The sequence below is a fragment of the Dipodomys ordii genome, unplaced genomic scaffold, assembly GCF_000151885.1.
Source record: "Dipodomys ordii isolate 6190 unplaced genomic scaffold, Dord_2.0 Scaffold63, whole genome shotgun sequence".
Classification (NCBI taxonomy): domain Eukaryota; kingdom Metazoa; phylum Chordata; class Mammalia; order Rodentia; family Heteromyidae; genus Dipodomys; species Dipodomys ordii.
The window spans coordinates 8,028,840-8,051,701 of NW_012267279.1; the positions used below are offsets into that span (position 1 = coordinate 8,028,840).

At 38.4% G+C, this 22,862-nt stretch overlaps 2 protein-coding genes across 2 annotated transcripts; both read left to right on the forward strand.

Annotated features, from left to right (window-relative positions):
- The first annotated feature begins 1,945 nt into the window (after positions 1-1,945).
- On the forward strand, positions 1,946-6,601 carry LOC105990138 (gastrokine-1-like). Its single transcript, XM_013022463.1, has 6 exons — positions 1,946-1,957; positions 3,211-3,264; positions 3,353-3,490; positions 4,476-4,586; positions 5,438-5,603; positions 6,522-6,601. The coding sequence occupies exons 1-6, from the start codon at positions 1,946-1,948 to the stop codon at positions 6,599-6,601; spliced, it is 561 nt and encodes a 186-aa protein (XP_012877917.1).
- Positions 6,602-19,498: 12,897 nt separating this feature from the next.
- On the forward strand, positions 19,499-22,651 carry LOC105990139 (gastrokine-1-like). The gene is made up of 5 exons (XM_013022464.1): positions 19,499-19,552; positions 19,641-19,778; positions 20,764-20,874; positions 21,745-21,892; positions 22,554-22,651. The coding sequence occupies exons 1-5, from the start codon at positions 19,499-19,501 to the stop codon at positions 22,649-22,651; spliced, it is 549 nt and encodes a 182-aa protein (XP_012877918.1).
- Positions 22,652-22,862: the final 211 nt, after the last annotated feature.

Genomic DNA, 22,862 nt, shown 5'->3' on the forward strand with positions numbered 1-22,862 from the left:
TAAGAAAAAAGAGCAAAACTATGTTTTGTGCTCGTTTAAATTGGGGAAAATCTGTATACAACATGTGTGGATTTATTCCCTATAGCTTTCTTAGGCAATTGGACATATGAATGTGAATTGTCCAGCTCCAAGAGAGATACCTTGAATTAATTCTATCTGCCTAGCTATCTACCTACCTATCTACCTGTCATGGAGCATGTACCACACAAGCACTACACAGATCTACTATCGAAATGATCAATTCTATAGTAAAGGCCCTGTGAAAATGTGTGCTGAGCATTACATGTGGTGTGAACCAGGATGACCACCCAAGGCTGGGCCTAAAGGCAGCGCATGTGCTGCTTCCTGTTGACTTCACTATGCTCTGACAGTTCTGAAAGTAGGTGAAGACTTCTTCACATATGCCTGAGGCTTACTGATGTTGTGCAACTGGAGTCGCTCTAAAGGTATTTGTCAGTGAATCTTCTTTAAATCCCTATTATTATTTTTGGAAGAGAAGTTGATTTTGAGTCAAGCTATAGAAATCTGTAACCTGTTCCTCTGACTACAGTCCATGCACACAGGACAACTGTAACATAGGAAAGCTTCTGAAGTGGACATTTATAGGCCAGCAATTAATGAAGCAAAATTATCCACCTCAGCAAACTTGACTCACCAGAATTAGTTTACAAGAAAAAAAAATACTTAGACTTCATTTCACTTCCAAGAGCACTTTGATTGGCCAAGTGATCTTGAGCACTTACTTGATTGGCCAAGTGATAGTTTCTACCCCTTTTTTCTGATGAAACTTTTTACATTTTAATTTAATGTGATGTTTTAAACATAAATGCCCAGGAGACAAATAAAAAGATAGGTCTGTCAGTTGAAGCTATAAGAGAAAAGGAAGGAAGCATCCAACTAAAAGATGTGGAGGAAACTGGTAGAGGGAGCAGTATCTGAGCTGGAATTTGAAAAGTGAAATGCAATTTGCTAGAAAGGCCAGGGAGCAGAATTCTGACACAGATCAGAATAAGAAACAGCAGGTGGAATAGCACAGTGGTGTGCAACCTCTCAAATACTGCCAGAATGTGGAAACTCTGGTTAGCTGGAATATAATGCAGTCAGGACAGACTCAACCTTTCTATAGAAGACCCTGAACGCTGTTCCCATGAGTTTCAGCTTTATCTTTAGTGGACAGTTGAAAGCATGGTAGTGCCATGGATACTTGCATGACAAGTTTTAGGAAGACCAATCTAGGGGACAAGGAGAGAATGCATGAAATATGAAATATCCATGACTTGACTGGTCAATAGACAGCATGAGCTGTTAGCTAAGGCCAGAATTGAGAGGCATTTCTGATATGCATTGACAGGATTGAATAACTAACTGGATGACGGGGTGGGAGGTGGTACTTACAGTAACTCCAAGATTTGCTAATGAGGCAAGTGATAATACAATTGAGACATCTCAGAACTCCAAAAACTGGGATGCATTTAGTGAGAGAAGGTTAGAAATCATGTTGAATCAAACAGAAGTATTACAATGGGACCCGAAACACCTCCTATAGGAACTGGTATCTGAAAAGCCTGGCGCACTTAGAGACTTTACCCGTTGTCTTGTTAGCTTTTAGGGATTACTCTTTTCCTCAGTCTTTGTAGTATCAATCTATAAAATTCTCACACACATGATTTCAATTAGACCAGAAGTTTTCACAAATCCTGTTGATTTTGATGTGATAGTTGAGTTTAACAGGTGATGAGTCAACTGTATGTCAAAGGCTTTGATAATCAGGCAGGTGTTCCCAGCTTCCTAAAAAGTGAAGTGCTGATACAAGAAAAAAAGAGATAAGTCCTTGACTCCACCTGAGTACACCTGTTTTGAGGAAAGCTGGTCAAGTACAAATAGGAGCGGGCAGCCTGGCCAGCTCCATGCGCCTGCTTCCCTGCTCCACTGCACTCTTGAAGATATGAAGGTCACAGTAAGTCCATGTGTTTCTTTTGAATGTCTTACCATAACATTGGAAAATATTAATATTCTGAGATGATTCTAATGATATTATCATCATGAGAAAGTTTGGAAAATATCCTCTTCTCATTTTTCTGGAATCATGATATCCACAAGCATCTCTATTGAGAAAGAAAACAATGCTGGGAGTAGACTTATGTCTGAGCATCTCTTTTCAAATTATTCGGTAAAATTACTTATCATCTCCCCTGACTTTTCCTCATTGTTGTTTCTTCCTTTACCTAACTCTTGATCATGTTCATGACATATTAAAAGCTTATTAAGAAAAGAAGTTGGGGGAGAAGCCTATCACGTTTTTTGTTGTACAAGGAACCTCCAAGTGAAGAAGTCTCGTATGGCTCATTTCTGGGCATTTCTGCCAGAAATATTCTGAACCCTGAAGCTAGCGCACTCTAAAATTCCATCAAAGGTTTTGGTGATATTAAGTTCCTTACAAAAGGATGTAGAGAGATTAGCATCAGATGAGCATTTTTCTGCTTCAACATATTACACAATAGGGTATATGACACAGACACTATTTTATAAGGAGAGTGCCAACATGAAATAGTTATCTAGAAATAAGTCTTCTTAGTAGCAACATGGCTGGAGAAGGCAAAGAAGTGAAGATGTTGGACACAGGTCAGAATTGCTTTCTCTTCTAGCTCTGCCATAAACAAGATGGCAGCTGCCGGGCCACTCACTTCCGCTCTACCGTTCAGCATCTTCATCTGTACAGGGCTCACATTTCAGACTGCTGACATTTCATAGAATATTGTAACTCTTTCTTAGAGTAATAAGAAACAATAATGGATAATTCTTAACTCATAAAAAGAAAAATATTCCTTCTAGAGGAGGAAAATATTCAAGATCAAATAGGAACAATAACTTAGATTGTCTTCCGATGTGATTTTCAGATCTATTTATAGTGATTGTTTGCACTGTAGATCCCTTCACGTTAATGTTGATTCTTCATCCATTCTTCATAGGCCTATATTCAAATTTCTGAATCTGTATGTCATATTAATAAAATTATTGCGTACAATAAATCAACCATTCTATATTAGCATTAAAACTTTCTAACCTGTTAAAGATACAAAGTCAAAGAAGAAACATAGGTCATTGACACATTGGTAGAGCAGGTAAACATTTTCCTCAGTTGGACAGAAGAAGGTAGGAGAAGTGTTGTTGGGTGGTGTAACAGCAGGACAATGTTATCTGTGATTCCAGATGATCTTGCTTGGACTGTTTGGACTCTTCATAGCTCCTGGTTTGGCTGACTATGTAAGTCTTGTTTCTTAATGCTTGTTACTAAAATGTGTTTGCAAAGACATATGGCAATGAATCATTCTTAATTTCTTATAAACTTCAGAATATCAATGTCAATGACGACAACAATGTGTCTGGAAGTGGGCAGCAGAGAGTGAGCATCAACAATGCACACAATGTGGCCAACATTGACAACAACAATGGATGGGATTCCTGGAACACCATCTGGGATTATGAAAATGTAGGTGGCCAGCGTGCACTTGCTAGTCATGGAAAATAATGCTAACATCTTTTTTAAAGAAAAAAATAATGTCCCAGCTAGCCACATTTAAAAAAAATTCTAAATGCACATAAGAGTTATAAGTGAGGTATAAGAGTTATAAGTAAGTAAAAATAGCCGCTTTGCTCACCTAATTTTATTCCCTAGATGTAGCTACAATAAATAAGGGTTGCCTAATCAGTTAAAATTCAAACCAATGAACATTTAGGTGACACTGGATTGACCAACTGGAAGACTATTAGACAAATAAGACATGTTTTGCCTTATCTAGAGAAGCCAAAATAATAATGAAAGATATCTACATTATCGCCACTGATAAAGCATGTCCTACCACAAAAATCAATGATTTCTATATCATCACAATTTACTAATCATAACTATCCCTTCCACTAAACACTGTCTCACTCTGTCTTTAATATCCTTCTAAAAAGACAGAAATGGATATTTCATCTGCAGGACCAAAAGAAAAAGAAATAACAATAGATAGTAATTGGTTTATAAAGGAAAAAGAAAAAAAACTACTAGATACTACATACAAGATGACGTGCTACCACTTAAAAAGCAAAGTTTTTTTTTTCCGTTCAGTTTCATCATTGAACAGTTAGGAAATTATTCCTGTCTTAACTGCTTCCTTCAGATGTTGTAAAGATCAGAGAAGAATAAATGTGACTTTACATCAATGAAACAGATATATGTTAAATAACATTCTAGAACTGAGGATAATCCATGAGTTAGATGGTTCATCTCTGCACTCAAAAAGCCTCTTCCCTACACACACAAACATTAATAATATGTGTGATCCCAAACAGCATCAAGTACAGGCTCCTGTTCCACCTCCACATGATCCTGGCATTCCATTTCCCTCTACTGATAGAAGGAACTTCTGGTCAGAAAGAACGTAGACTAGGAGAACATAGACTTCCTTGTCTCCTCTTTTCTTTAACAGAGCTTTGCTGCAACCAGACTCTTTGCCAAGAAGTCATGCATTGTGCACAGAATGAACAAAGAAGTGATGCCCTCCATTCAAACTCTTGATGCACTGGTCAAGGAGAAAAAGGTAACTATAAGTCTTTTGCTTTTTGGTGAAAGGAGGTGTGGTAATAGCTAGTAATAGTGTCTTATCTACCTGTATATTGTAATGTCAGGCACAAAAAGTGGGCAGAGTGGTGATTCATTGCCTGCAGGAAGGCTTCATCCACTATATCAGCTTCTGGGGTTCAATTTATCTCCAAGGGATTCAGCAGACATGTGATAATCTTGACTGTTTGAAGAGCAAAGCTCTATTTACATCAATGAATTCTCAGTAATTCTTCAAGCACATTTTTCTGCCAGAACTACTTAGAGTCAATAGATATAGCAATGTTCAGTTTGAGAATATCAGCTAAGTTTGAATTTCAGATAAATCACAGATATTTCCTTTGTAACATGAGGGATATTTTATCTTACAAGTAATGTGTTATTTATCTGAAAATCAAATGCAACTGAATGTCCAATGTATTATCTTGTAATCATAGTTGAAGTAAATAGGAAGAGGGGATCCAGTATGGTTACATTTTTTTTATTTTGCCTGAGTTCATATTTTTATAACCTATAAATGTGTAATTTTCATTGGCATAATGGACTACACTAGTAGTCTATGTAGATTACATCCTTAGATACTGGTCATCACAAAGCACCTAAGTTTCAGAATAAATTTGTCTTCTGTTTGTATGAGAAGCTGAGATTTCATAACATCAAACTAACTTGAGATACTTCAAGATGAGCAGAGCTAGAATTCACTCTTCATCATCTTATGAGAAAAGTGTAGCCAAGCAAACTCAGTTTTGATTTCAACCCATCCATCAACAAACCACTCACCTTGTCCTTTATTCTATCTCTTTCTCATTTCCACATCATCCCCATACTCAGCTTCAAGGTAAAGGGCCAGGGGGGCCACCTCCCAAGACCATGACCTTCTCTATTAACCCTCACAAAGTTGATGACCTGAGCCAGTTTGGAACAAACATTGCTGGCATGTGCCAAGGGATGCCAACATACCTTGCTGAGGAGATTCCAGGTGGGTCTTCTTCCTACTGAACATTCTGTGTTACTGCTGGCAGAATTACTAGACAGTCCTGAGTACTGATCATGTGGGGTTGGTCATCAAGGCTAACTCTTGTAGAGCACTATGTCCATGCTAAGCACCATCCCAGGAACATTCACTATGTTGACTCCTTGTTTCTCACAAATCCATTTGGATGGTTATTTGTTTTGTGTGCCAGTTCTGAGGCTTGAACTCAGGGTCTGGGCATTGTCCCTGAGCTTTTGTGTTCAAGGTTAGTGCTCTACCACCTGAGCCACAACTATACTTCTGGCTTTTTGGTGTGAGTTGGAGATAAGTGTCTCCTCAGATCTCAATCTCCTGAGTCCCTAAGATTACAGGTGTGAGTCACCAGAGCCAAGCTTTACAACAGTCTCTGTTGCAGGTACAAGTGTTAGTCTCATTTGATGGATGAAATACAGAAGCAGTTGCAAATCCCTCACCTAGGTCACTCACACATGTTGGCTCAGATTTGGTGCTCTAACTTTTATAGTATTTTCAGGGGTAGACCCAGAGAAAACTCCACGTATATTCAAAGGAATGCATGAGAGGCTAAATGAAAGAAGAATGCTAATAAACCAGCCAGTATCTTTCTGAGCTTTTACAATTACTATTAAAAACTAAGTATCACAAAAAGAAAATGTTCAACTGATATTCTAAACCCAATGTTAACTTCCTAGAACTCAGAACTCTAATGTGAATAATGTTATATTCGTGGGTAGGTAGGTAGTAGGTTGATAGATTGATTGATTGCCAGATTATTTATAGATAGATAGATAAATAGATAGACTGATCTTAAAATTAGTACACATTGTTTGGAAAGTATATGATACTCATTAACCCTCCCAATGGTCTTTAAATTGTCATTGATATAGACTTTTTTTTTATTTCTATCAGGAACAATGTCTTACGACACTGAAAAGTGCAACAATCTTAATGTAATCTGGATTCTGAATATATCCTTCTGTCGAACAACGGAGGAACAATTTTAAAGCTTCTGTGAATTCCATCATCAGATGATATGATATATTAAAATATAGGTTCTAATTATTTTTAGCAAGTCACTCTTGAAATATTTTCCTGTTATGTTTGGTTTCTTTAAGGCTCAATAAACTGATCTAGCACTGAATTCCACTTATATGACCATTCCTATTATTTCTGTTTAAAATGCACTTACTCACATAAAATATATCGGTGGTGAGTATATTAACATGTATCCAGGACATGGACCCTATAAAGAGCCCCTTCTACAAAATACAGCCTGAGAATGGTTCCAAAAGCATCCAACTGCTCCGAAGGCTGCTCTACAGTTGGTGTGTGGCATTTCTGGTCAGCAAAGACAAAGATGAGCTAAAAAAAAAAAAAAAATAGCCTAAGCCAGGAAGGGAGGCTTACTTGTGTTGAAATAATTCAACAACACAAGACAAGAAGAAACTGAGACTAGGAAGTTCTATTAACACCAAGAATAAAACCACTTCTTTTTATTCCTGAAGCTGTTATTTCATCTCTAAAGGGAAGCCTGTTGTGAACTCTACTTCTATCTTCTTTCTTTCCATTTTGTAGAATGCCTTTTCTGTGCCTATAGCAAGAGATGGATAAACCAAAATATCAGCCTCATCATTCATGCCTACATTTTTGCAGTTCAAGAGGTGATATCTAATGTTGAATTCCAATTCTAATTTTCTATTAGCATTATAAGGGCACCCTGTTTAGCTCACGAATCCACCTTTCCTTCCTTGATGGACAGGAGAATAAAGTCCCTTTGTGCCTATGGCACAGGGTCTCCTCTGAACGTAATAGCGCTCAGAGAAAAGAGATTCTAAATGTCATGGGTTCTGATACAAACTTACAGTTCATTGTTATTCCTATATGTGTTTGTTTTTGTTTTTGTTTTTGGTGCTAGTTCTGGAACTTGAACTTGGTGCCTAAGCTCTTTTGTTCAAGGTTAGAGTTTTATTGGTTGAGCTATAGCTCTATTTCTGGCATTTTGTGGTTAATGGGAAATAAGAGTTTCATGGGCTTTTCCAGTTGGGCTGGCTTTGAACCATGATCCTTGTATCTCAGCTTCCTGAATAGCTAGGATTATAAGCATGAACTAGCAGTGCCCGGCTTATATATGTTATTTTTGAATCCCATATGCCATAAAAGGCTATCCAATCCACTTTCACAACAAAAACTGAAGACATTGGTTACAATCCCTTAGAAAATTCTAGTATAGATCAATATTACTGGGAGAAAATTGCAATTTTCTTTATTTTGATGCAGTTGTATTGTTTTTATATGTAGTATACTACCAAATTAGCAGTATTTTTCAAATGTTCTGAAACCCTGAAAGGTAGACGTGGGTGTCCTTGCTGATCACAGACTCTGACTTACGGAGACAGAAAAGAAAGAAAACTTTGTAAACTGTGTATAATACTTGGTCCTTGACTTTTAAGAAATGGTGATTCTTATCATTTGTAGTAGTATCTAGTCACTGCCTAATGATTGAAACATTAAATTCACAGCCAGGTGCCAAAGGCTCACATCTATAATCCTAACTACTCAGGAGGCTGAGATCTGAGACTCACAGTTCAAAGCCATCACAGGCAGAAAAGTCTGTAAGACTTTTATCCTCAGTTAAGTACCAAAAAAGCCATCAATACAACTGTGGCTCAAGTGATACAGTGTTAGCCTTGAGCAAAAAAAAAAAAAAAGCTCAGTAACAGTGCCCAGGCCCTGAGTACAAGCCCCAGGACCAGCTAAAAAATTTACATTCACATAATAACTAAAAAAAAAATCAGAATCAAAATAGAATGTGTATTAGAACTGTGAGATACTGAAAACATGCATAGAAAAATCTGTGAGTAGGATCTCGGGTGCTATGTAATGAAAATTTTATAGATGTTCCATTCTGTTAAAGAAGAATGGCTGAACATTGAGTCAGGTCTTCCTCTTCAAAAACGAGTTAAAAGAACAGCTTCTTCAAAGAAAGATGAAAGATACTTACCCATACTATTTGCTTCCTTTATTATTAATAAATATGCTTTAATACAATTATGAGAAATTAATTGAAAAGCAGTGCTAGGTGCAGCGGCTTCTATCAGTAATCTTAATGTATTTGAAAGTCTAGGTCAAAACTAAATTTCTAAAGCAGCAATTTTGTAAAGCTGACTCCAGAATAAATAGCCATCTGGAACAGTTCTACAATCAGTAAAAAAATAATAATAATAATAATTGGGTCAGAAATTGTAAAACCTCACATGAGAAATTTATAGGTCAATATTTTTTATGGGAGATGTAACAATTAAAGATACACATTTTTCTAATATCATACAAACTATTCAAGTATATAAGAAAAAAAGAGCCAAGACTGTGTCCAATTCATTTCATAAGAGTATGAAAATTAGCTTTCTAGGTTGTTGACACACATTAGCAATTTACACTCCAAAAGCACATGGGGTTGCTCATCCATCACCTGCTAGATGAAGAGGTGTGCTTCTCCACTAAGGCACTCATTGTTTACCAGTGTAAGAGAGTTCCATTGGTCAGGATGTTTCCATGTAGAAACTGAGTTTGGCAAGGCACAGGGCTCACTCAGAACCGCAGAGATAATAAATGCTGACGTATAGGACTGAGGGTTTCTTTGGCTTTCTGGGTCCATTGTTTTTATCTCACACATTTAGTCAAATCATACTCACTTTGAAAACAAAGAAAGCCATAATCTGCATTATTATCAAAAGCTATGTTTTCAATGATGGGTTAGCATTTCTCTGTGTTCATTTATGAGGAATATCAGAGTATAAAGTTTTAGGGCCCATGTGCCTACTACATACATACACACACACATACACACACACACACACACACACACACACACGCATACACACCAACACTGTTAATCTCAACAAGACCCACCCATCTAGAGCCTTTGGAGTTCTTGAGCTAACAACACAAAGCAGTCAAATCAACATTGCTGTCTTTTATGCTTAAGCAAAGCAGAAAGGCCCACCTACCTCATTCATCTTTTCAGTGAAAATTACTTAAGAAACGGAAATGGCATAGCCATCTCCCTCTCCACCCACATTCATGCCCAGATCAAAATCCTTTGCAATGTCTAAGATCTCCATTGGGAAGAAATATAGAAATTAGGTGCTGAGAAATTCAGAGCAGTGTAGGATCTTGGCCACAGCTGTCTTAAACTATCTGCTATAATACCTGTGCATCAGACAATGTGAGATGGTGGATTAAGCACATCTAGATTCAAATACTGCTCCCTGACTAAAATAATTAACTGCTCATGGCCTCATGGTGCGAAGGAAGAGATGAAGCAGAGATAAAGTGCCTACTCTCTTAATCAATTACCACAAATAACCATATAATCTCAATAAAATTCAAAAATAATTATTTTCCCTTGATATAGTGGTACATGCTTGGAAATCTAGCACGTGGAAGGTAGGGCAGGAAGATCATGAGTTCACTGCCAGCCACATAGTAAGCTGTAGGCCTCTTAGTGAATTTAATTTTTCAAACATTGAATAGTGATGAGAGTCACTTATTTCCATTAAATAGAACCCAATTGGCTCCAGTCATCTCCATGAGTGTCTGCCTGGGCTCCAGGAAGAAGAGGCATGCCATCATGACCCAGAGAGAAGACTATCTCAGGATGAGAATGAAAGTTCCAGAAGGCCTGCTCAACCATATATGCATAGTTCTAATCCTCTTTGCATCATATTTGCTATGATCTCATTACCCACAGTAAGCCTAATGGTCAAGTTCAAGTCAAGTTGTAGGGAAGTCACCCTCTTGTGCTCCTCTCATGGGGGAGGTGCTGAGCAAGCTGACTTGACAGCAAAGATATGGATCCAGAGAACAGAGAGGAATTGGAGGTGAAAATTCAATCTGCCAGCCTCCTTCATAAGGTATTGTACCAAGTAAATGTAATAATGTATGCAATGGTATTGATGAGTGGTAAGCATTTAATAATCACCTATTTCCATCTTTTATGTACAGTCCTGGCCCATTACCGTCATGCTCTGAACAGAGTTCACCCACATGGTTGTAGACAGTCAAATATGGTTTCCATTAATTCCTTGTAGAAATACTTTTCCTTATATGAATACTTTCATATGGAAATACTTTTCTTCCAAACAACAAATAGTCTTATTTTCTCCTTTGACTCTAAGCTGGCCTAAATGACTTTTCTTGATCAGTGGAGAGATGCAAAAGTGACATTCTAACACCTTTAAATGCAAAGTGAGATAAGTCTTGAAGCCTCTGCCCATTTCCCTTGAATGACACTTGGGCTGGGCACCAGTGGCTCACGCCTGTAATCCTAGCTACTCAGCAGACTGAGATCTGAGGATCCTGGTTCACAGCCAGCCTGGGCAGGAAAGTCTGTGAGACTCTTATCTCCAATAAACCACTCAAAAACCAGAAGTGGAGGTATGGCTCAAATGGTAGGGCACTAGCCTTGAGCTGAGGAGCTGAGGAACAATGCTCAGGCCCAGAGTTTAAGCCCCAGGACTGACAAAAAAAAAAGAAAGAAGAGAAAAGAAAAGAAAAGAAATACACTTGGGCCAATTCCGTTGGGAAACCAGTTGTCAATTGTAGGACACCCAAGCCACCTGTTCCTAGCTGATCTCACAGCTAACAATCATCATCAACAGCCATCAGGACAGTGGATGATCTTGGGCATACAGCCAATTCAACCTTTAATATGACTATAGCTAGCTCAGTTCTTGTCTGCTGCAACCACGGAGGTGACCCCAAGTCAACCCAGAGAATCGTACATATGAAATAATATAAATTGTTATTTTTTGCCATTATATTTGATGATAATGTTTTTCATAGCACAAGGTGACAACAAGCTAGCCAATGCTTATATGTCCAGTGTCCACTGAAGGACCCACGTGGACAGGGAATCTGACGCTCCACCGTTCTGGTGGAGCATCTGGTCTACTCTGACCTTTCAAGGACTGTCCAAGTCCTTTCATAAGTATAATGGCATTATCATCTCTGTCTCTAATGTCTTTCATTTCAATGGTGTCCGTGATGTGAGAAGCACATAAGATTAACATGGCAGCGAGAAGCAGGCACACACGAGTTTAAGTTTTTTAGGGGCTGAAAGGCAATGATGGTGTTTCAAGTTCCATATGCTGGTACATTTTTCAACTTTCTTCCTTTAGGGACTCAATGATAAAAAAAAAAAAAAACTCACACCAGATTGACTCCCATTTTCAACTAGTACATAATCCTTCTTTTTGCCCCTACATGTGCCTGATGCCATACATAATAAAGAGACATCTGAGAATCTGATTCCCCAGAGTTCTGTTCTGACCTCTCCTATTTTATCAACTCTGAGGCCTACGACAGATACGTGTAGCTGAAGAAAACGCCTGAGTAGTGCTGAAAAGTTTCTGGTGGATCTGCGTCCAGCTTAGCCACCCCTGAGAACCCTATCTATAATAACATGAGGAGTGCTTACAACAGTCACTCAGCCTTGTAGGAAACTAAATGCAATTAATCTCTTATTAATTCATCCATGTTTGCTTGCTTGGCATATTGGCCCTGTAAAAAGCGGTGTTATAGTAAATAAAGTGGTAATCCTGTGTTTGAATTCAAGGATCATTCACCTTTATGTAACTCAAAGGTTACAACTTTGTTTAAAGGATTTAGGTCAATGATAAATTCACAATACAAAACCTACTTCCTGGAAGTAGAGTAAAATGATGACAAAGCTGAGCTTGGCGCTATAACCTTATCCAAAAAATCTAGTTCCCTGGAATTCCAGTACCAGGAGAATTTTTCAAAAAGGAAACAATATCATCATATTATCTTTTAAAACTTCAGGTCCTTCCCTTCCACTTCCAGACTTAGCAACAGGTTTCCCTTGGTTTCTCATCAGTCTTAGTCATTATCCATTGCCCTTTCAATTTAGAGATTATTTACATCTTTAATGTCAACCATTTTAAGATTATTATTCATGTCCCTTTTCTTCCTTTAAAAATCTTCATTCTTCTTCTATTTGGATGTACTGTACTCCAGGCCATCTGCACAGCCATCTTTTTTTATGCACATTCCAGTTTATTTTCATTTTTTTTAATTTATTTATTTATTTTTTATTTGTGAACATACTGTACAGAGGGGTTACAATTACATGGGCAGGATAATGCGTACATTTCTTACCAAGCATTGCAGCCTCCTCCTTTGGTTTACCCTTCACATCCCTTCCCAGCCTCCCCCCTCCCCCCCAATCCCCCCCTTCCCCCCCCCCGACCGACGTTGTAAAGCTCGTTTTGGACATGACAACTTATACTTCTCATTGTTGCATCAGGTCCACCTGTATCCTTAAACAACTGGTTTTTCCCCCTCTCCTCCACAAGTTATACTGACATCAAATATAGTGAAAGCAGGGGTTATACTGTGGGGGAGGGACATACAAAGCAACAAAGAGATAGTCTTATAAATGTGCACAGCCATCTTTCTGGGACAGGATTTGACTACAAACCTGATTCCCCTTTGCCTGTCTTTGAATTGGTATTATCAGTCAGGATTCTCCAAAAAAAAATGGAAATAGTACAATGTGTATGTATAATTCTGATAAGGGCTTGTGGATCATTTGTTTAACTTAATTGAAGGGAGAGGAGAGGAGAGAAGAGGAGGAGAAGAGAAAAGAAGGAAGGAAGGGAATACAGGGGAAGGGAAGGGAAGGGGAGGGGAAAAGAAAGGAAAGGGAAAGGGAAGGGAAGGGAAGGGGAAAGAGAAAGGGAAGGGGAAAGGGAAAGGATGGAAAGATCCCAGGGCACATGAGGCTGGTCAATGGATTTTCCTACTATGTTTATGTGGTTTCCAGTTCCTACACTTAAAGGTAGTGTTCCCTCATCCTCCTTTCCTGTTCTTGTGGGTTTGTTATTATTGTTTTTACTTGCATATTGCTACAAACTATATGGGTTTATATACCTTCCTTTCTGAGTGCCTGATATTGCTTTGTGAAGACACTAAATCAGTTATAAAAATGACAAAGCAAAGTGAGATTGTTTTTCTAGACAAACACACATGTCCACTAGCTGAAATATTAATTTATTGGGTGGAGATTCAGGGTTTGGGAACTTATGGGTGTGGAAAATAGAAAGGAGTCAGACATGATGATTCATCCTTGTAATCCAGTGACTCAGGAGGCAGAGATTGGAAGGATCACAGTACCAGAGCAGCCATGCAAAAAGTTAAAGAGACTCCCACCTTGATTAACACCTGAAATCTCACTCATATAGGAACCACTATCATAATCCCAGGTCCAGCCCAGGCAAAAAGAAATGACCATGCATTCATGATTTTTAAACGCCTAAAAGGGTTGGGGTATTGCTCAGAGCAGGAGAGCACTTGCCTAACTTGGATGAAGCCCTGTGTTCTAACCTCAGAACTACAAAGGGAAGGGAAGGGGAGGGGAGAGAAACAGAAAGAGAAAAGCAGAGCTCAAGACATGCTGTTGGACTAAAGAGAAAGGGCAGTTTCAAGTAGTTAGTGGTGAAGATGAGATCCCTGTAATATCTCCATCTTGATGTGTAATAAATTATATGTTCTTGATATACTAGATAATTCTGACTTAATTGTTCTCTATTTATTTGTGATTAAATGAGATATTTAATAATCAAAAAGTTCAACTTGAACATGATAAAAATGTTATAAGATCGTCTCATAGACACTTATACACACACACACACAGAGAGAGAGAGAGAGACGAATGTACAAATACACCATACCTGGGTCTGATGCTCCCCATGTAGGAGGGGCTCAGCCCATTCACTTGTATATCCATGTTCTGTCCCATAGTGCTCACCAAAGGCCCAACTGCAACAGGAAGCTTGGAACAATCACGTTCCTCTGAACACTCGTCTCTATTGTTGGTATGGCGAAACTGGAAGGCACAAAGGAATGAATAAAGGCTCCAGGGTGATGCGAATTCATCATTTCATTCCTACCTGCCACATGACTTGAATGAGTTACGAGTCCTCTCAGAACCTCACCTTCTTCTTATCCCACTTTTTTATCCAGATCATATGGTGTTTGGCTTCCCTTTAGGGTCCAATACAAAATGGACCCTTTGTTGAAAGAACAGGAAAAGTTCTTCCTTTCATCCATACATTCTCGTTTTCTATCAACCTGTGATAGTTTTTAGGTGTCATTTAATATCATACTCCTTGGGCATGGACATGTTTGCAAGGAAAAGAAAAATCCCCAAAGTTATCTGGGGCCTGTCCCTAATGAACAGATAGGAATGTGTCCAGGCTTGATGTTTCCTGTGCTACAGTATGGGCCTTGATACATTCCACTGGTCATGAATCCATACAGCCAGTACTGCCTTTCAAGAAGATTTCAGAATCTTACCATGAACACTGCTTCTTCAATGTGAATCTTTCATAGCACTTTTTCTTAAGTGTGGCATAGACTTATCTAGAGTATAATAAATTGCTACTAATTGACTGAATTCCCATATGAAGAAATGGGCATAATGTTGCAGGCCTTGTGATCCATTGCTGAGCAGTAAAGGAAACAACATTTCTGGCCAGGATAAGAGAAAATTGTTTGCATTCAAACCCTATAGGTCCTACAAGGAACAGCATACTGTAGAGTAAGTCTCAAATGTTATGTTTTTGCTAAGCACTTCCAGGAGCTAAACACTGGGCATATTTGTGGGAAGAGAACACAGGTGCACCGAGGTGGGAGCTCAATGCTCCTGAGTAGCTCTGGTGATCTAATGTCTTCACCTGAGTATGTGTTACTCCAAAAGTCAAAAGATAGATGCATATATGTACATTTTATTTGGGAGTAGAAGAGCAATCCAGTTTACTCTGCAAAAAACAAACTGTACTCCACTGTTAGGTGAGGTTAGTTGGGCCTCTTACTCCAAAGAAACCAGGGAAGTTGGGGAGGTGTAGGGACACAGAGTCCTCACAAGTTATTGGTTCCGGATCCAGATGTGGCCCTGCCAGCTCTGATACATTGGTTCTAATCATAACAGATACTCAGTTTCCAATGAGCAGTTCAGTTCTTTCCAGGCCTGAGTGTTTTATGAAGTGGTCATTAACTGCTTCAATATGGATGTCATTTTAAAATAGCTCATTTAAAATTACATTTACTGCCATCTTAAATTTTAAATAATTTTAAAATAGCATTTTAAATAACTTTTACTACTTTTGAGTGGTATCTAGTCCTCAGATGGGCATTTTTTTAGAAATCTTTTTCAGAACAGAAGCTCTGGCTATTATTCATGGTGATAAAAATGAATTTATTGATCATCATTCTCTTTATCTCTAATTTCATATATTTATACAAACAATGAATTTACACAGGAGGTCTTTAAACACTCACTCAAGATAATATCTCTTCTGAGTATCATAGATCATCACTTGCCTCTGATGGGATCCAGAAGGTTTGGCCATACAATTGGATAGATTAATTTAACCAGCAACATAAGGCAGAATTGTATGTACATTGGAAGGCAACGGTCCCAGAAGAAATGGTAAAAAATAAAAAGTTCAATGATGCCATAAAAAAGAGCTCCCTCAACTTTGCTGTAACTTGAAAGGGATTTTTCTCCTCTATACAAACACAGCTACATTCTGGAACTAGAATCTTTCTAAACAGTTATGATAGTATTATTTCATATATTCCTATTGGTATTTTCACATATATTCTTCCTGGCCACAGACATGGACGGTTTGATGAAAGCCTGACATCCCCCAAGCACAGGGACCATCACTGCAATCTCAGCTACAGTTAAGTGAACCTTGCAAGATGCGAAGCCCAGAGGTGAAATGTTTCAGATTTCAGTCAGGGGTGACCTGAACAATCATATAGGGACACCAGTTTCTCAGAAAAACCAAAGGCAAGGGGGCTTAGACCATCTCTGCATGAAGAGGCTTCCCACACAAACAAATGCTATTAAGAAGGATAATGGACGAAAGACAGGAATTCCTAAGTGCCCCAAAATGGAGAAGGACTTCTAGAGATGAGATCGCAAAGGCATAGGTTATCAACCTGCTAGACAGCCCCTCTGTGGCCTACATAGAAGACAGAAACTTGAATAAGAGTGCCAAAGAGTATGTAACTAATACTCGCATGGGAATGTGTTCAGGCCATAAACAATCCCTCCACTCAGAGGGGAAAATAAATGTAAAAAAGTCTGATTTCTGTGGGAAATCTCCCTCTGGATCCCTGAGCTGAGCAGGTTGTCTGGGGAAAGCATCGTGTTTGTTCCAGACAAAGGCAGGCAGGGTGTAGAGTAAAATCAAGTCTTGGTGTGTGTATGTGCACTGGGAGGTAAACTAATGATAGGGGCTTCTGCATGATAGGGCCCAGCACTTACCTTTGGGCAGGGCAGACCATGTTTACCCATGGACTGATGTGGACCAACTAATCCCAATGCACTGGGGCCATGCTGTTAATCTCTCTCAGTGTATTACCACAGCCAGAGTAGGGCAGCACCTCACCAGCACACATCTAAACTAGAACAGATAAGTATCATGAACTTTGTATCCTCCAGCCTGATCATCAACTTTGTCATCAAGTTCTTCAAAAATTTTAGAAGGGACCTGAGCCCTTTCTAGTTTGAAAGTAGGTGATAAAGCATCTACACCTTCTAGGTTCTTGACTGGAGAAGACACACAATGTGTGGAACATAGCTCTTAACCATCATCCATCATTTACCTTGCGATGGCAAGGTAAGAGTTGCAATGGCAACTGATAGTTGTAGAAGAAAGATCTGACAGTAGCTATTGGGTCTTCTAACCTGATATATGGTACAGAAAATGAGATGGAGTTGGTGAAAGAAGCTCATGACAGAAGTTCATCCCAAGCAAAACATTACAGTGCAATCATGACAGGTAAGGAAAGAAAATTGTTCCCACATTCCTGAAGAAGCTGATAACTGGAAAGCCAGGAGTGCTCACAGATTTATCTCTAGCCTTGTTTGTTTTTAGGGATTATTCCTTTCCTGAATTTGTGCAGTATCAATGTATAAACCCTCACACCCACGGCTGCAAGTTAGACAAATCATGTTGAATTTGATGTGATATCGTTGGCTTTAACAGGTGATGGGTCAGATCAACTCCATGCCAAAGGGCCTTGCTAACCAGGTAGCTCTTTTGAAGGGCTTCCTGGTATGTGAGCTGGTAGTGCAGATATGGGGGAGGAGGAGATAAGTCTTGACTCCGCCTGAGCACACCTACTTTGAGTAAAGCTGGCCAAGTACAAATAGGAGAGGGCAGCCTGGCCAAGTCCATGCCACCCGCTTCCCTGCTCCACTGTACTGCTGAAGACATGAAGGTCATGGTAAGTCCACGTTTTTCATTTGAGGGGTTTACCATAAAATTGGAACATGTTAATATTCTGAGATAATGGGCTCTGCTTCTTACAAAAATATCACCATAATAGGCAACTTTGATCAATCATTCAGCTTTCTTGTCCATGGAGTCATGGCATTCATACACATCTTTACAGAGAAGGAAGACCCTGGGAATAGATACCTCTCTGAGCCTCGTATACCATGCTATCTGATAAAATGACTTGCTACACCCCCTGTTTCAGCTTTCTACAAGGCAGCAGTCCCTAAGCATTAGAAAGTACCTAGCCTTTCTTCATTATTGATTTCCTCCTTTACCCAAACCCTTCATGACCAATAAAAGGCTTATGAAACAAGTAGGGGAAAGCATATCACATTCTTTGCTGCATGATGGGCCTCCAGGTAACAATGGTTGGCTTTGGCTTCATCCCTGCTTTCTGTGAGAAAGCATCTGACATTGGGGTTTAGTGCAGCCTCTCACCCACACTCACACAGAAACCACAAAGAATCCAGATGCACTCCTAAATTCTCTCAAAGGTGCTGGAAGTACAGAGTTCCTACAACACTTTGAAAGAGGCTTGATTCAGATGAATGTTTTCATGTTTCACACATTGGTATATGATGGCAGATTCTTTTTTAATAATGGGTTGTAAATGCAAGATTGCTATGCAGAAATTAGTCTTCTTAGTAGTAGCAAGTTTGAGGGATAAAAGCAGTGAGGGCTCCACACTTGACTTAACTCCCAGCTCTACCATAAACAAGAGATAGGTCATTGGCCCAGTCACTTTCCTCTGCACCTCAAACCTCACCTTGTACCATGAGTTCTCCATACCTGCTTCTATTTCTGACATTTTATAGAATAATGTAACTCTTTCTTAAACCAATAAGAAAAAATTACCAAAAAATTTTTAAAGTGATAAAAAATAATAATACTCCTAAAAGCTTGAGCCAGTGACCCAAGCCTATAATCCTAGCTACTCAGGAGACTGAGATCTGAGAATAGTGGTTCAAAGCCAGCCAAGGCAGGAAAGTCTGTGAGATATTTATCTCCAGTTAAATCACAGAAAAAGCTGTAAGTGTCACTGTGGCTCAAGTAGTAGAATGCTACCCTTGAGCAAAAGGAGCTAAGGGACAGTGCCCAGCCCCAGAGTTCAAGCCTCAGGACTGGGGGGTAGAGGTGGGGGACTTCCTACAGGACAAAAGTATTCGAAATCAAAGAGGAACAGTGACTCAGATTGTTTTCAGATGTAAATTTCAAATCTTTTTATAACTAATTTTTGCACTATGTATGTCTTCATTTAAATGTTGATTCTTCATCTATTTTCATAGGTCTACATATAAATTTCTGGATCTGTACATCACATTAATAAAATTACTCATAATGAATCAACCATTCTATATTAGCATTAAAACTTTCTAACCTGTTAAAGATACAAAGTCAAAGAAGAAACATAAGTCATTGACACATTGGTAGAGCAGGTAAACATTTTCCTCAGTTGGACAGAAGAAGGTAGGAGAAGTGTTGTTGGGTGGTGTAACAGCAGGACAATGTTATCTGTGATTCCAGATGATCTTGCTTGGACTGGTTGGACTCTTCATAGCTCCTGGTTTGGCTGACTATGTAAGTCTTGTTTCTTAATGCTTGTTACTAAAATGTGTTTGCAAAGACATATGGTAATGAATCATTCTTAATTTCTTATAAACTTCAGAATATCAACGTCAATGACAATGGCAATGTGGCTGGAAGTGGGCAGCAGAGAGTGAGCATCAACAATGCACACAATGTGGCCAACGTTGACAACAACAATGGATGGGATTCCTGGAACACCATCTGGGATTATGAAAATGTAGGTGGCCAGCGTGCACTTGCTAGTCATGGAAAATAATGCTAACATCTTTTTTAAAGAAAAAAATAATGTCCCAGCTAGCCACATTTAAAAAAAATTCTAAATGCACATAAGAGTTATAAGTGAGGTATAAGAGTTATAAGTAAGTAAAAATAGCCGCTTTGCTCACCTAATTTTATTCCCTAGATGTAGCTACAATAAATAAGGGTTGCCTAATCAGTTAAAATTCAAACCAATGAACATTTAGGTGACACTGGATTGACCAACTGGAAGACTATTAGACAAATAAGACATGTTTTGCCTTATCTAGAGAAGCCAAAATAATAATGAAAGATATCTACATTATCGCCACTGATAAAGCATGTCCTACCACAAAAATCAATGATTTCTATATCATCACAATTTACTAATCATAACTATCCCTTCCACTAAACACTGTCTCACTCTGTCTTTAATATCCTTCTAAAAAGACAGAAATGGATATTTCATCTGCAGGACCAAAAGAAAAAGAAATAACAATAGATAGTAATTGGTTTATAAAGGAAAAAGAAAAAAAACTACTAGATACTACATACAAGATGACGTGCTACCACTTAAAAAGCAAAGTTTTTTTTTTCCGTTCAGTTTCATCATTGAACAGTTAGGAAATTATTCCTGTCTTAACTGCTTCCTTCAGATGTTGTAAAGATCAGAGAAGAATAAATGTGACTTTACATCAATGAAACAGATATATGTTAAATAACATTCTAGAACTGAGGATAATCCATGAGTTAGATGGTTCATCTCTGCACTCAAAAAGCCTCTTCCCTACACACACAAACATTAATAATATGTGTGATCCCAAACAGCATCAAGTACAGGCTCCTGTTCCACCTCCACATGATCCTGGCATTCCATTTCCCTCTACTGATAGAAGGAACTTCTGGTCAGAAAGAACGTAGACTAGGAGAACATAGACTTCCTTGTCTCCTCTTTTCTTTAACAGAGCTTTGCTGCAACCAGACTCTTTGCCAAGAAGTCATGCATTGTGCACAGAATGAACAAAGAAGTGATGCCCTCCATTCAAACTCTTGATGCACTGGTCAAGGAGAAAAAGGTAACTATAAGTCTTTTGCTTTTTGGTGAAAGGAGGTGTGGTAATAGCTAGTAATAGTGTCTTATCTACCTGTATATTGTAATGTCAGGCACAAAGTGGGCAGAGTGGTTATTCATTGCTTGCGGGAAGGCTTCATCCACTATATCAGCTTCTGGGGTTCAATTTATCTCCAAGGGATTCAGCAGACATGTGATAACCTTGACTGTTTGAAGAGCAAAGCTCTATTTACATCAATGAATTCTCAGTAATTCTTCAAGCACATTTTTCTGCCAGAACTTACTTAGTATCAACAGATTTAGCAAATAAAAATAGAGAATACCCAGTTATTTTAGATAAACCACAGATCCATGTGAGTATTTTGTTTTGGATATTTGGAATATTCTTACCTTAATATAATTTATTATTTATCTGAAAATCAAATGTAACTGAGTGTCTAATTTTTATCTAGTAGTCGTAGTTGAAGTAGAAAGGAAAATGGAATTCATAGTGCTTTCCTTTGTAGTTTTTCCTGATTTCATAGTTGTAGAACTGACAGAGACCTTTCATAAAGTAGAAAAAGACAACATTCTTAGAAGTTGATAATCACATGGTCTAAACCAAGGCATCTAAGATAACCCAGAGAGTATAGGTTTCAGAGTAAAGTTATTCTCAGACTCCTGTTTGAATGAGAAAGGCTGGGACTTCATACCATCTAACTAACTTGAGACACTTAGAAATATTGAGATATGGCTGGAATTTACTCTTCATCATCTTGATTATGAGAAAATTGTAGCTAAGCAAACTCTTTTGGCTTTCAACCTTCAATCAACAAATTGCTTACCTTGTCCTTTATTCTATCTCTTTCTCCCTTCCACATTTCTCCATACTCAGCTTCAAGGTAAAGGGCCAGGGGGACCACCTCCCAAGACTATGACCTTCTCTATTAACCCCAACAAAGTCAATGACCTGAGCCAGTTTGGAACCAATATTGCTGGCATGTGCCAGGGAATTCCAACGTATATGGCTGAAGAGATTCCAGGTGGGTTCCTTCCCTTTCATACACCCCCAAGTTAGTACTGGTATTTAAAACCATCTTGAGCTTGTCCACAGAGGATGATCATTAAGGCTAACATTTCTGGAACATTTACTCCATGCCAGAGACTGTCCAAAGTTTTTCAATATGCAGACTCGTTTCCATTTCACAAGTTGTCTACTACAGGTACTTACTTAGTCTTACTTTATGGGTGAGGAAAATGTACAGAAAGTGATCACGAAGCCCTTAACTGGGCTAGTCCTGAGCATTTGGCTCATATTCTACATGTCAAGGGTAAATCTAGAGTGAATTTCAAGCATATTCAAAAGAAGGTAGAAGTGGCTAAATAAAAGAAAAAAATCTAATAGCCCAATTACTAAATTTCTGAACATTCAAGAAGAATAGCTTACTCAATAGCTTACTAGTACCCTCATCCAATAGCAACTTCCCAGATCTCTTTAGTGAATAATTTTACCTTGATATGTAGGAAAGTAGGTAGGTAGATAGATAGATATGTGCAGAATATATACATACATGCATACATACATATGTACATCTTGCTACCAGAACATAACTAATTTGGACATTATGTGACATTTCACTACCACCCCACAAAAAAGTTCTTGAATTGTCAATTAAAATAGAATTCTTCTTTTATTTTTCTCAGGAGAAAACCTGCCTTTGTACTCGAACAAGTGCTATGATGCTAATATTTTCTGGATTCTGAACATCTCCTTCTGTCGGACAACAGAAGAACAATTTTAAAGCCACTGGATTTGGTCATCAGAGTACACTTAGTGTTAAAACATGGGTTTTAATCATTTTTAACAAGTCATTCTGAAATTTTTCTTTTGGTTGTGATTATATTTGGTCTTTACCTAAATTCAATAAATCTCTTTACATTTGGATTCCATTTATACAAATCTTCCTATGATTTGTATTGAAATGTACACACTCACAAATTCAATGTAGAGGT

Bases quoted from the DNA above. Each gene is read 5' to 3' on its own strand.
- LOC105990139 (XM_013022464.1), top strand. From the start codon at position 19,499: ATGATCTTGCTTGGACTGGTTGGACTCTTCATAGCTCCTGGTTTGGCT. The intron at 19,779-20,763 runs GTAGGTGGCCAG...TTTCTTTAACAG, and splicing joins CCATCTGGGATTATGAAAAT to AGCTTTGCTGCAACCAGACT. The intron at 21,893-22,553 runs GTGGGTTCCTTC...TATTTTTCTCAG, and splicing joins TATGGCTGAAGAGATTCCAG to GAGAAAACCTGCCTTTGTAC.
- LOC105990138 (XM_013022463.1), top strand. The intron at 3,265-3,352 runs GTAAGTCTTGTT...TATAAACTTCAG, and splicing joins CTCCTGGTTTGGCTGACTAT to AATATCAATGTCAATGACGA. The intron at 5,604-6,521 runs GAACATTCTGTG...CAATGTCTTACG, and splicing joins AGGTGGGTCTTCTTCCTACT to ACACTGAAAAGTGCAACAAT.